The 14,989-nt window shown below is 36.8% G+C and overlaps 1 protein-coding gene across 2 annotated transcripts in view; it reads right to left on the minus strand.

The window, feature by feature from the left end:
* Positions 1 to 9,113, minus strand: part of LOC116862811 (von Willebrand factor D and EGF domain-containing protein-like) — a 69,194-nt gene extending 60,081 nt beyond the window's left edge. For both annotated transcript variants that reach the window (XR_004381718.1, XM_032850225.1), the window contains exon 1: positions 8,890 to 9,113. Coding sequence is in view for 1 of the 2 variants with exons in the window: in XM_032850225.1 (XP_032706116.1) it covers positions 8,890 to 8,950 (61 nt within the window). In the remaining variant the exon portion in view is untranslated. The remainder of the gene's footprint in view (positions 1 to 8,889) is intronic.
* Positions 9,114 to 14,989: the final 5,876 nt, after the last annotated feature.

The raw sequence follows: 14,989 nt of genomic DNA on the forward strand, positions 1-14,989 counted from the left end.
GAAAAATTCAATCATTACTAAAGTACCTCACTGTGGGAAAAAATTATCTAACTGAACAAAAACTCTCAAAATTTATTACATAATTTTAAGTTACAGAAGTGTTTTTAAATAAAAATCACTTATAAGAGCCCAATAAACTAGAGATATTAATTTATAAGTCAATATCATAAATGTAGCTTATAAAAACTTATTATAATTTTTTTTTTTGCTTTTTGTTGTTGGCAGAGATAGCAACTGAATTGTACAAAATGTATTGTTCTCCAAGACAAAAGATATTCCCAAAGAAATTTTCATAGTAGAAAAATTTAGGAATGAACACAAAAGGTTTCTCCTTGTTTTATCTCTTGCTCCACAAGTTTTCAACATCCCCAGAAAAGTATAATCCAAAAAATACTATTGACTTTGATGATCTCAAACTGTCAACATTAGATAAATATTTCATAAAATGTGTATGGCTAGAACTCAGGAGACATGCTTCATTTCGTTTAATTTTGAAATAATTCTAAGATCCTATCAGTACCACAACATTGTACCTGGTTAGAAACCAAGGAAAATATTTAAAAAAAGATTCCTAGTGAGGTTTGCATGAATTATTGAAACATTTTCACTGATCTCTTTCCTGAAAGAATTTTGTCTTGGGAAAAAAGTCATAACTCTAACTTGATTCTGAAGAGTATTTCTCCTTCTTTAACGCTTCTGTAGTGCTCACATTTCCTCTGACTTTGCACTTCGAATAATTGTTTTCTAAATCAAAGCTAAAGATGTAGTAAATGTACTGGCAATCACAGCGTAACAACAACAGTGTGCGGAAATGTTGGGGTTTAGAACAAACGTTCAAAAAAGAATTCTTGAGATGTCTTTGGTGCAAAAAGGTGCATTTATTAATGCATGGTGACAGGACCCATGGGCAGAAACAGCTGCACTGAGGTTGTGACCAATTATATACTTTTAAGTTGGGAGGGGGTTAGGGATAGTGAAGGCCTATAACGAATTTTGGAGGCAAGGTTTCTAGGACCTTGAGGGGGATAGCTATTGTTAGGAAATGGTCATTTATTACTGTCTAGTGAAACCTTAGTCATAAGACCCCTAAAGTGTCTCATGTATTGGTGGACCATATGCTTAGGGGATAATTGCTAACATGTCTCTTAGAGGGTAGAGACAAAGGAAGTTTTCAAAGGAATTTTTTTATGTTAAAGGAGACTTAAAGGATCCTGGAGGTTGGGTTAATATTAATGTAAAATTGCCTTTTGCCCTTAGCAAAGTATTAACATTGAGACAGTTGAGTTCTTAGAGGAAATCACTCTGCCTATCTTAAGGACATGTCAGTGGGCTCTAGGCAATAAGGAAATTTAATTTTTTCTTTTGCCTTTGTTCCCCACATCAAACATTACTAAAGAACTATGTAATATTTACAGAGGAAAATTTTTTAATTAATTTATTTTTATATAGTATTTATTTTAGAGGTAAATTCTTTTTTTTTTAATTTTATTTTTTATAAACATATATTTTTTCCCCCAGAGGTACAGGTCTGTGATTCTCCAGGTTTACACACTTCACAGCACTCACCATAGCACATACCCTACCCAATGTCCATAACCCCACCCCCCCTCTCCCAACCCCCCTCCCCCCAGCAACCCTCAGTTTGTTTTGTGAGATTAAGAGTCACTTATAGTTTGTCTCCCTCCCAATCCCAACTTGTTTCATTTATAGAGGTAAATTCTTAACTCATATAATAGTAACCCATATTTTGTATTGTTCATTTCATTTTTTCCCAAAAAATCTACTTGTCTTTTTAAAAAATGTTAAAGGTCTCTGCAGAAAATTTTAAAATCTATTAGCAATAAACAAGCCACATTCTTAAAAACCTCATTATAACCTTAACTCTAGAATGCAACATACAGTTAACTAAGTGAGAATTATATCCTTATAATTCCCATCCTATCCCATCCTTGGTTTGGGCTCCCATTTGGAAATCTGGGGGCTTAGCTCCTCAAATACTAAAAGAAGAGCTCTACAATTAGAGCTCACTCATAAGTCAATTTTATGACATGTATGATGTGCTAAGCTTTCTAGCAAACTACCAATATAACTTTTCCCTCATAACAAAAATACATATAAAATATACATTAAAATTGACATTTCTATTTATTCTGTCTTTCCCAGGAGGATTCAAATAAGTTAGATCGTATATAATAGAATCTGTAATACCTGGATTTCAAATACTTTGGGAGAATTTGCCAAGTTATAAATAATAGGTACATAATGATACAATATGAAAATGGTTTTCTACTTTTGTTTGTAGATATAAAATGATCTGTACTAGATTGTTTTCTAATTTTAACACAATGGCCAAGAATCCTTAAGATTCATAACTGGTAAACAAACAAATATGTTAGGAAAGTAGATAAATCACCGTTTTAAATATGCTTAACTCCTGAAAACAGCTACTTCATTATACCTGAGTTTATAATCATAAACCTTTGGTGTATTGCTCTATGGTAATTTTAAATATTTGTGATTTTTTAAAATTTATATAGCTTCCCTAAGGCTTCTGATATTCAAAATAAGACTATGAGTTCTGCAACAACACAGAAGACTAAAAAGCAAGGTCTGATAGAGTGACTAGTTTGCTTTATCTCTTTACTTTGCCCTCCTTCATATAACAAGAGGCAAAACTAAATGCCTCTTGTGAAGAATACAAATAGACTGAAAGTGTAAGTATGGAAAAATAACATACAAGCAGCACCCACAAGAAAACAGGATTGGCTATATTAATATCAAACCAAAAAAATCTTTAAAAATGTTACTAGAGATAAGGACGGGCATTTTGTAATGATGATAGGTTCAGTCCATGGGAGGGAGAAGAGCAGAGGGAGAGGGACAAGCAGACTCCACCCTGGGATGATGACCTGAGCAGAAATCAAGAGCCAGATGCTTAAATGACTAAGCCACCCAGGCATTCCACAATACTCCACTTTCAATATGAATAGAAAAATGGGCAGAAGGTCAACAAAGAAATAGAGCTACAACAATACTATAAACCACCTTACCCTAACAGGCATCTACAGAACACACCTGCCAACAACAGCAAATAGAAGTTCCTCTGAAGTATACATGAAACATTCTTCAGGATAGACAGTAAACTAAACCGCAAGATAAACCTCAATCAATTCAAAGAAGATAGAAATCATGAAAAATGTGTTCTCTGACCACAATGGAATGAAATTATAAATCAACAGCAGAAATAAATTTAAAGAGCTTACAAATACCTGGAAATTAACCTAGATAATTGATGGGTCAAAAAAGAAATTAGTAAGAAAATGAGAAAATATACTGAAAAGATTAAAACAAAGATACAGTATACCAAAATCTATGAGATGCTGCTAAATTAGCAGAAAACTTGTAGCTATATATGCCTACATTAGACAAGAGTAAGATCCCAATGTAATACAAGCTAACCTTGCGCCTTAACAATGGAGAAAGAAAAGCAGACTGTATCTTAAGGAAGCAGAAGAAAAGAAAATTTAAAGATTAGAGAGTAAATTAATAAAATTGAGAATAGAAAAACAATGGAGAAAATCAATGAAACCAAAAGCTGGTTCTTTGAAAAAAATCAACAGAATTGGCAGATCTCTAAAGAGACTGGGAATAAAGAGAGAAGACTCAATTACCAGAATCCGAAATGAAAGAGGAGACACCACTAAAGATTTTATTAAGAAATATTATTACAGGGGCACCTGGGTGGCACAGCAGGTTAAGTGTTGGACTCTTGGTTTTGGCTCAGATCGTGATCTCAGGGTCATGAGTTTGAGCCCTGCATGGGGATTTGTGCTCAGCATGGAATCTGCTTAAGACTCTCTCCCTCTCTCTCTCCCCTGCCCAACATGCTGTGCACTCTCTTTCTCTAGAATAAATAAACATTTTTTAAAAAGGAATATATTATAATAAATTAGATAAATTAAATAAGATTGACAAATTCCTAAAAAGACATGACAAAACTGACTCAAGTAGAAATAGGCAATCCAAATAGATACATCATGTGAAAATATTGAGTTAAAAAAAAAAACACACCCATAAAAAAAGGCCAAATTCAGATGGCATCAATGCTGTATTCTACCAAACACTTAAACAATAATACCAATTCTTCACAAGCACAAATAATATAAAAGGATGGAATATTTCCAGACTCATTCTATGAACCCAGTATTACTGATACAAAAACCAGAAAAAAAGATATCACAGGAAAAGAAGACTGCAGACCAATACATCTTTTTTTTTTTTTTAAGTTTCCATTTATTTATTCGACAGAAAGATCACAAGTAGACAGAGAGGCAAGCAGAAAGAGGGAAGGAAGCAGGCTCCCTACCGAGCAGAGAGCCCGATGCAGGGCTCCATCCCAGGAGCTGGGATCATGACCTGAGCCAAAGGCAGAGGCTTTAACCCAATGAGCCACCCAGATGCCCCAATACATTTTTTGAATATGGATGCAAACATCCTCAGCAAAATACTAGCAACATGAATCCAGAAATTAGACAAAGAATTATAAACCATGACCAAGTGGGATTTAAACCAGGTATGTAAGATTGATTTAACTTCCAAAAATGAATCAACATAATATACTAATATTGATAGAATAAAAACAAAAAAATTTTCAAGTACTTTCAAAAGACCCAGAAAAATAATTTGAAAAATATCTAACCCCCCTTTTTATATATATATACTGAACAAACTAGCAATAGGATAGAACTTACTCAACCTGATAAAGAGAATCTACACATGGGACGCCTGGGTGGCTCAGTTGGTTAAGCGGCTGACTTCGGCTCAGGTCATGATCCCAGCATCCTGGGATCGAGTCCCATATCAGGCTCCTTGCTTGGCAGGGAGCCTGCTTCTCCCTCTGCCTCTGCCTGCCACTCTGTCTGCCTGTGCTCGCTCTCACTTCTCTCTCTATGACAAAAAAAAAAAAAAAAGAATCTACACACACACACATACACCCCCAAACAGAAAAAAACCCAAAAAACTAACATATAAAAAAACCCCTCCAGTTTACATCATACTTGATGAAGTAAGACTGGGTGCTTCCTCACAAAATTAGGAATGCCCACTCTCCCTGATTTTATTCCACATGCTACTTCAGGTTCTAACTAGGACAAATAGGCAAGATAAATAAATAAAAGGTATCCGGATTGGAAAAGAAGAAGTAAAACTATCTCTAGTCACGGATGACATGATTTTTTATGTAAAAATCCCTAAGAAATCCATACACACAAAAGTTATAATGAACACATTTAACAAGGTTTTAGGATGCAAAATCAAGATATAAAACTTAATTATACTCTTATACATGTACAGTGAATAGATTGAAAATGAAAATTTAAAAATCGACTCCACCTACATAGCCTCAAAAGAACAAAATACTTAGGGATAAATTTAACAAAAGAAGTCCAAACTTACACTCTAAACATCGCACAATATTGCTGAAAGAAACTGGAGATCTACGTAAATGGAAATACATCCTTGTTCATAGATCAGAAGATTTAACGTTGTTCAGATTGCAATCCTTCCCAAATTAATGTGAAGGTTCATCAAATCCCTATCAGAATATCAAGGGACTCCTTTGTAAACATAGGCAAACTAATTCGAAATTCATATGGAATTTCAAGGGACACAGTATAGCTAAAACAATCTTGAAAAAGAAAAACTAAATAGGAGGAATCATATTTTCCATTTCATAATTTACTACAAGCACCTGCAATCAAAACAGCATAGTGTTGATATATGGATAAACAAAGATCAATGAATAAAATTGAGAGTCCAGAAATAAACCCACGTTTCCATCTAGTTTTCAACTGATTTTCGGCGTTAGGTGACAAGGTCATTTAATGGGGAAAGGACAGTCTTTTCAACAGATGGTGCTGGGAAAACTGGATATTCACATACAAAAGAATAAACTTGGACCCTTATGCTGTTCCATATATAAAAATTAACTCAAAATGTATCAAAGACCAAAATACAAGAGCAAAAACTATAAAACTCTTAAAAAAAAACTGGGGTAAAAAACAAACCACTGGGGTAAATCTTCATGTCTTTAGATTTGGCAACAAATGCCACGATATGACAACAAAGCACAAGCAACAAAAAAAAAAAGATAAATTGGATTTCATTAAAATTAAAACTTCCATGCTTCAAAAGACATAATGTTATTAAGAAAGTGAAAAGACAACTCACAGAATGGGAAAAAAATTGCAAATCATGTATCTGGTAAGAGAATTGTATCTATAATACATACATAATTCATACAACTCAACAACAAAAATAACTCATATAACTCAACCCAATTAAAAAAAACCATTGAAGTATCAGAGTAATATTTCTTCACAGAAGATATACTAATATCCAATAAGCACATGAAAAGCACTTGGCATTGTTAGCCACCAGGGAAATGCAAATCAAACCACAAAGAAATGTCATTTCATACATAACAGGATGGCTAAAATCAAAATCTCAATGTTGACAAGAATGTGGATGAATTAGAATCTTCGTATACTTCTATGGGATGATAGAACAGCACAGCCGCTATGGAAAACAATCTGGCTGTTCCTCAAAAGGCTAAACAGAATTATTCCCTGATTCAGTAATTCTACCTCCAGTTACATATATGCCTAGGAGAAATGAAATCATGTGTCCACACAAAAACCTATACCAGGATGTTCAAAGTAGTATTATTTATAATAGCCCAAAGGTGGAAAACCCCCCAATGTTCATCAACTGATGAATGTACATACAAAATGTGGTAAACACAGAATGGAAAACTATTCCACTACAAAAAGAGATGAAGGACTAAATATGGTACAACGTGAATGAACCTTGAAAACATGATGCTAGGTGAAAAAAGTCAGTCACAAAAGACAACATAGTATATGATTCCATTTACATAAAATACACGGAATAGGCAAATCCATAGAACAATGTAGGTCAGAGATGGCTTACAGTTGGAAAGGCGAGAGGGTAATGGAAGGAATAGGGGATCTAAAGCTAGAGTACAGTATTTCAAAGTGATAAAAATGTTCTAAAACTGATGATAGTGGCTGCATTTATCTGTGAATATGCTAAAACCCAGATCACTGTACATAGTAATAACTATCGCACACTGTGAGTGATTTATATGGTATATGAGCTATATTTCAATGATGCTGTTTGAAAAAAAAAAAAGAACTCATATTTACTTCCTCTCTCCTATCTTGACTCTATTCAAGATTAAAAAATTACCAACTTTACCAAGATATGAGTTAAAACCTAGTAAGGGTTAATATCTGCCTTCAGTAGAGAGATTATATGGAGGCAAGAAGGGATTCTATGATCTATAGTCAACACTGAAGCAGATTCTCTTTATAAATACTGGTCATTTTTCTGGAAATATTTTATCTAACCATAATACATGCATATTTAATGTTATTACATGTATGTTTACCTGTTTTTCAAGAACAGTTCTTCAGGAAGATCTAGTACATCTGTAAGCAAACCAAAGAAGGTATAGAAGAATGATACCTTCCTAAGGTATCATTTCAGGAGGGACGCCTGGGTGGCTCAGTTGGTTAAGTGTCTGTTTTTGGCTCAGGTCATGATCCCAGGATCCTGGGAGAGAGTTCTGCCTTGGGAGCCTGCTTCTCCCTCAGCCTTCAGCTCCCTCTGCTTGTGCTCTTATCTCTCTGACAAATAAATAAAAATCTTCAAAAAAAAAAAAGGTATCATTTCAGGAAATAATAAATTGGGGTTTAATATTATTTTAAAATTCTTTCATGAGGGAAAGATTGCTTGCTCTTCCCCCTCCCTTTTTTAATTTATTAAAGAGTTAAATTTAACTTAGTAAAATACTGAGATTAACAAGATGAGAAGACAAAATTATACCCTAAGCAATTATGAAAGTTGCCCATAACTTTTTTCGAAGTTGTACACAGATCAGATTTAGTTCTGAAAAATATAAGGAAATTTAAAAGAATAAGTTACCCTTCACTTAATACTTTTATCTATATATACACAAAAACAATAAGGAAGACCTAATAAATGTTTTGTTTTAACTTCACTGAATTCTAAACGGTTTTCTTTGTCATGGGTTAAAGAGGAGGGAGTGGCGCTATATTTTCGTAGAGATCTCTTACAGCAGGAAGAGGGATTCTAACAGATAAACTAAAAAGTCACACACAAAACTTACTGACTTATTTTATTTTTAAGATTTTAATTATTTACTTGAGAGAGAGACAGTGAAAGAGAGCATGAGAAGTGAGAAGATCGGAGGGAGAAGCAGACTCCCCGCGGAGCTGGGAGCCCGATGCCGGACTTGATTCCAGGACTCCAGGATCATGATGCGAGCCGAAGGCAGTAGGTCAACCAACTGAGCCACTCAGGCGCCCCAACTTATTGTGGGGATAAATGTTCATCAATTACTTATTTCCAGCGGTGGGGTGGGACTGGGGCAGAAATCGCGCCGTTTGGAACTCAACTCTTTTCGAATAATTCGGATTCCCTTTCCGCAAGGACGCCTGACAGATGCAGTAAAAGTTGCTTAGAGTAAACTAAAGGGACCCAAAGACCAGGATAACCAGGATATCAGCAGGAAACAACCAGAGGAACAGTAACAGTACTGAGGGTCTCAGAGCGGGAGAAGAGGAGGCGACAACCTCCTGAACGCAGGAAAAAAAACGGAGCGCCGAAAGGGTGCAAGTTGATCATTCAAGGATTGCGGTAGGGGACGGCGGAGGGCGGTGAGGGACAAATAGCAGATGCGGCCATAAAAATGCGCAGGGACCCTCCGCGTGTCATCCAGAACTCAGCCCCCTTTTCCCTAAGGCCAGAGTGTCGTCCCAGGGTTCCCCTCCGCCGGTGCCCTACCTTGCCGACCTTGCCCCGGGGCCAGGAGCAGCAGCGCCAGTGCCCAGAGTCGGCCGAGCATCTTGCTGCCGCTCGTGGGGTCCAAAGTGTCGCAGAGCCCGGAGCCGTGGGCGCAGGCAGGATGGGGACACCTCAGACCTATCACAGGACTCTCTCGGCCGGTTCTTGCTAACTCTTCAGAGCCGCTGCGTGTTCTCGCTCTGGAACGCAGCAGTCCTTCCCAGGAATAGCGTCTTTCGCGCCGCCGCTTTGCGGCTACGTCCCGCTCCCAAGCCACGCCCACCCGGCGGGAAGCCACGCCCACTCCCCCCCCCTCCCTGGAGGCTGCGTCTGGCCCTTTGCGGCTGTGGCTCCACCACCTTGTATCTCAACAGCGGTCGCGTCCAGGGGACAAGCTCACGGCATATAGCATGGCCCCTCGCGTCTCACTGTTTTAACAAATGCTTTAAGACAACTTGATCATCCTGGAAATTGTTCAGATGGACCTTCAATAAAAGCCGCCTTGCGGGGTTCTGTTGGAAGGGGCAGTGCCCTTGATTACTCCTATAGACGGATTTTTAACCTGGTAATTGGGGGTGCTGACTTGCCTCCAAAGGTGCACATGCTTCTCAGAAGTTGCCCCTATCACCTCAGGCCTCGGTGATGAAGGATGGAAGGAGGGAGCGGAGATTCAACACTGGTAGCTCTCCTCCTCTGCCTCTATGACAGTTTTAAGAAGTGGAAGTGAGGACATTGAGACTTCAAAACACCTAGGGTTACCCATTTTATATTTGCTGTTGATTCCAGTGTTCTTTCAAGTTGTCCAATGGTGACCCAGTAACCCAGGATCCTGCCACACATAGTCACATGACTCCCAAGGCTGCCCGGGTGGATTGTCTTTCTTCTGAAGTTATTTTTATATGTGTGGTTGCCTCTGCAGAGGAAGCAGGTGCCCGCCTTAAAAAACAAACAAACAAACAAAACAAAACAAATTTTTTAAAAGATTTTATTTATTTATTTGACAGACAGAGATCACAAGTAGGCAGAGGCAGACAGAGAGAGAGAAGGGGAAGCAGGCTCCCCGCTGAGCAGAAAGCCTGATGTGGGGCTCGATCCCAGGACCCTGAGATCATGACCTGAGCCAAAGGCAGAGTCTTAACCCACTGAGCCACCCAGGCGCCCAAAACAAAACAAATTTAAAACCAAACAAAAAACCCCCAAAAACCCCACAACTGTTTCTGCATCATTCTATGTCATTAAATGAAACCTCACTTTCCTAGTTCTATTCAGCAGCCACAGTTCCTGAGTCCCCTTAGCCATCACTTGGGACTTTGCCCTCAGAGCTAGTACCTTAGGGAAAAGAAAACACTAGTTAACAGAAAGTAGTCCTAATGTCCTGGTGGGTTCCAGGATTCAGGCCACAGTTCCACTTATGGATTTGGAGGACTGAGGCTTGGATGAAGCATGATGATAAACACAGGAGATGCCCAAAAGAAGTCCTTCTGAAAATAGTTTATACTTGGGTGCCTGGGTGGTTCAGTCCATTAAGTGTCTGCTTTCAGGTCATAATCCCAGAGTTCTGGGATTGAGTTCCCCATTGGGATCCCTGCTCAGTGGGGAGTTTGCTTCTCCCCCTCCTTCTGCCCTTCCAACCTGGTAGTACTCTCTCTTGCTCACTCACTCTCTCTCAAATAAATAAATCTTTTTTTTTTTAAAGATTTTATTTATTTATTTGACAGATAGAGATCACAAGTAGGCAGAGAGGCAGGCAGAGAGAGAGAAGGAAGCAGGCTCCCTGCCGAGCAGAGAGCCCGATATGGGGCTCGATCCCAGGACCCTGGGATCATGACCTGAGCCGAAGGCAGAGGCTTTAACCCACTGAGCCACCCAGGCGCCCCTCAAATAAATAAATCTTTAAAAAAAATAGTTTATAACTTTTTTTGAAAGATAAATTGCAATTAAAGAATTTTAAGCCTGTTTCCAAAAGTGTAAGTATTAACTCATTTTGGGGAAAAAAAAAAACCTTTGCACTGCGTATAACTTGTATGTAGTCCCCTTTTACATGCAAAAAGGCACCCAATTATAGATATACAACAAAAGTGAAATATAACTTTTTGGTGGGGTTGGGCAGATGATTTTCATCTTCAGACCTAATTATGGAAGAAAAATTTAAGGTGAGCAGGATGAAAACCCAGAGATTTTTCAGTGTACATCTTTTATTTCAGCATATTAAGTCCTAATAAAATGGACAGAAGGGCAACTGGGTGGCTCAGGAGACCGACTCTTGATTTTGGCTCAGGTCAGTATCAGGTCAGGGTTCTGGGATCCATCCGTTTGTAGGGCTCCATGCTCAGTGGGGAGTCTGCTTGAGATTCTCCCTCTCCCTCTCCCTCTTCCTCTGCTCCTCCACCCTACCCAACCCCCCCCACAAGCCAGCTCTCTCTCTCAAATGAATAAATGTTTAACAAAAAACTGGGGCAGAAAAATAAACATCAATTGTCTCAGTTTATTTGTGAAATCACAAGGAATAAAGTAATAGCTATAAACAAGATAAAGTTGTAAAAAGCTTTTTGTAAATTTTTTTTGTCCAACAATATCTGTAGAAATGCAAGCAACGTTTATATTTTCTTGGAGGACAACATTACTTACCTAATTCTCAACAAATTATACAACTTAAAACAAATTATATAATTTAAAATACAGTGGGTCCCATTTTTCTCCTCAGTTTTTGACTAATGAATACTATTTTATGAGTTTATAATAGACTTGTAACAACCATTTTTCCTTGATATAGTGAGTTAAGATAGAAAAAAAAAAGAATTTAAATTGTTTTCCAAATCTCAATGGAAAATTTATCTACGCTGGCGTGGGTCTGCAAGAATATATCAAATAAAACTTAGTTACAGGATTGTGGGAAAAAACAAAGTAATAAAAATGATGTTTTAACATATATCTAGTAAAGTTCATCAAAAGTTGGTATAAGATTCAGATTTTTTCACTTTTTCTTTATTTTTTAAAAGGAGGGAAAAACAGTGGATGCATGGTACCACTAGTGTAAATATCGATGACACCAGGGAAATTATGGCAGGTATCACTGAGAGAGAAATAGTATAGAATATCTGGAGGAAGATGAAATGAAGCCAAGAGTTAATAAGTATAATGTAACTTGAATAAAGAGAAAAGCCCACCAACAGAAACTTCCATATGATGATTTTTTGCGGGGGAGAAGGGGAGAAAATAACTCTGCACTTGTCATGTTCATTTGCAAAATGATAATGAACTTGTCTGGGTAAAACCCCTCAAGGGGAAGCGAGAAGACAGAGCAAATTAAGTGTACTAACCTTGGAGTCAGGACACCTGGGCTCTAATCCTAGATCTGCCACCTATTTACTAGCTGTGTAACCTTGGACAGCATACTTAATGTCTCTTAACCTCATTTTTCTGCACAATGGGAATGATGATAGTAATACCTACTGCACAGAGTTTAAGAAAAAAAAGTGTGTATATGTGTGGGAATGGGTGCTGAGGAGGAGTGTGAAGAGAGAGCACTTAGCATCTGATTCAGAGTAACTAAAGTGAATGTATATAATAGTGTACTTTTAATAAAGTAAAGGTGCAACACCACATAATTATTCTTTTTCTTGTATCTTGTTATTATATAAAGGTGCATAGTTTCTCAGTGTTAGCCTGTAACAGTGTACAGTATAATTTGGAGTACACTTATTGAAAACACAGGTTTATATAATATATGAATTCCTTGGCCAGTGTGTGTTTTACTAAATGAGAGAGTCTGGCTCTCTCCCAGATACATCTACCTTTTTTGGCAAAAGCATCCGGGGGGGGGGGGGGAATGGGGAGAGGGGATAATGGCATTACCAAATCAATACTTAAGCTTCATAAATTAATGTCTTGGCTCTGAATCTGAGTTTATATCAGGAGGCTACTGCTCCCAGACAGAGACACTAAATGGAATAGATATCTTGCTCCCAAGACTAGCAAGTTCCTTTTTCTTAATGAGGAGTGAACTAGAGATGTGATACATTAAAGAAAATTCACTGAGAATATCCATTAACTGTGAATTTTATAGTGTTTATCGTGGGCATGCCTCTAGGAAATAATGTGGAAAACCTCGGAGAGGGGGGCTGTCTGCCTTGGCATGAATGCTGGTTATTATAATGAATCTTTCCACACCCATGTTCGAAGTAGCATTACTCACAATAGCTAAAATGTGGATGAAACCCAGGTGTCCACTGATGGACGAACTGTCAGCAAAATGTGGTATATGTGTGGAATGGAATATTATTGTTTTAAAAAGGAAAGAAATTCTGATACAATACAATACAAATTCTGATACAAGTACAGAAGTTCTGATACAAAACATGGGTGAACCCTGAAGACATTATGCTAATTGAAATAAGCCAGTTCAAAGGACAAATACTGTATGATTCCATGTATGCGAAGTACCTAGAGTAGTGAAGTTCATAGAGACAGAAGGTAGAATGGTGGTTCCCAAGGACTGGGGGTGGGGGCAATAATCAGTTTGGAAAGATAAAAAACTGCGGGAGATGAGTGGTGGTAATGGCTACACAATAGAGTGAATGTATTTATTCCTACTGAAATGTACACTTAAAATGGTTAACGTGATAACTTTATATTATATATATTTGGCCACAATAGGAGAAAACAAGTAAAATGAATGGATCTTTCACCCATCAGCCAGAAAGCAAACCTTTTATTTAAACAGATCTCAACGTTATTGGCTTGAAGGAGATTTTTTGAAAATATTCAGTTGAGTAAAAATAGCTTAACCTCTGACAGAATTTACTTTGAGACATAAACTCATACTCAGAGGTTGACAAATTGATTACACCTCCACCAGCCATGCAAAACCACATAAATTGCAACATAGGGCCATAAGATTTACCAGCTAAGCAGTTTTCCTATCTTGTCAGTCACAATACTTTATATAATACTGAGAAATTACTTTTCAAAGATGTTTTTGTCACTTGTACACAATAAAAATAACTTTTATGAATAGTTATTTTAATAAGGAAATTAACTTGTTTCAACTTAATATTTTCCATGATGTGATTTAGAAATGAGATTAGAATACTAAAGTTCCTTTGAATGGAGTTGGAAAAGGTGTATATTATCCCTTTCAACAGCCATCCATATACATAAGTATTACTGTTTGCTTCCAAAGTACATATTATAAAATGCCTTTATAACTGAACTATCTTCCTAGTAAGTATCATGATTATAATTGAATGTTATTTAGATTCTTCTAGAAGACTTAAATAAAACGTTGTAGCAGGTGGGAAAACTATGTAACATTTCTATTTTTGTTTATATGATTTATGTTATCATCCCTTTCTAAATCATGAAGCATTTTGAGACTCATAATTATAACTTGCAATATATAATTAGTTAAATTCTGCAACTATAGAAGGAACTTTGATACTATTAAAGCAGAAATTCCATTATTTAGGAAATGGATTTTTTATGAAATAATCTAATAAATATCAGTAAATTTAGCTTTTGTCCAACTCTCCCAATCACACTTAATCCAATTTAAAATAAACCAAAATTTTATAAAATGCAAAGTAATTTTTTATGGTATCTTTATTATAAACATAAACATAAAATTCACTTGCTTTTAGTGTATAATTTAATGAATGTAAGCCTATCTACAGAACTGTGCAACATCATCACAGTCTAGTATTAGAACACTTCCATCACTCTAAAGATAAATCTCATGCCCACTTACAGTTGCACTCCATCCCAACCTGCAGTTTTAGCAACAACTAATTTCTTTTCTGTTTCCATATAGTTGCCTTTCTGGACATCCTATAAAAACGGAATATATGTGTTCTTTTGTAACTGGCTTCTTCCACTTTTTGAGATTATCCATGTTGTAGCTTTATCCTACTCTATTTTATTTTATTCCTTTATTTACTTTATTCCTTGTTGTTGGCAAATAATATTCCATTGTGTGGATATGGTGCATTTTGTTTAGCCATCAGTTGACATTTGGGGTTGTTTCTGCTTTTTGGTCATGTAAATAATGTTGTCATCAACTTAGTGTAAGTCTGTGGGTGTACATGTATGCTCATTATTTTAG

Source organism: Lontra canadensis, unplaced genomic scaffold (genome assembly GCF_010015895.1).
Source record: "Lontra canadensis isolate GAN:19392208 unplaced genomic scaffold, GSC_riverotter_1.0 scaffold341, whole genome shotgun sequence".
Taxonomy (NCBI): Eukaryota; Metazoa; Chordata; class Mammalia; order Carnivora; family Mustelidae; genus Lontra; species Lontra canadensis.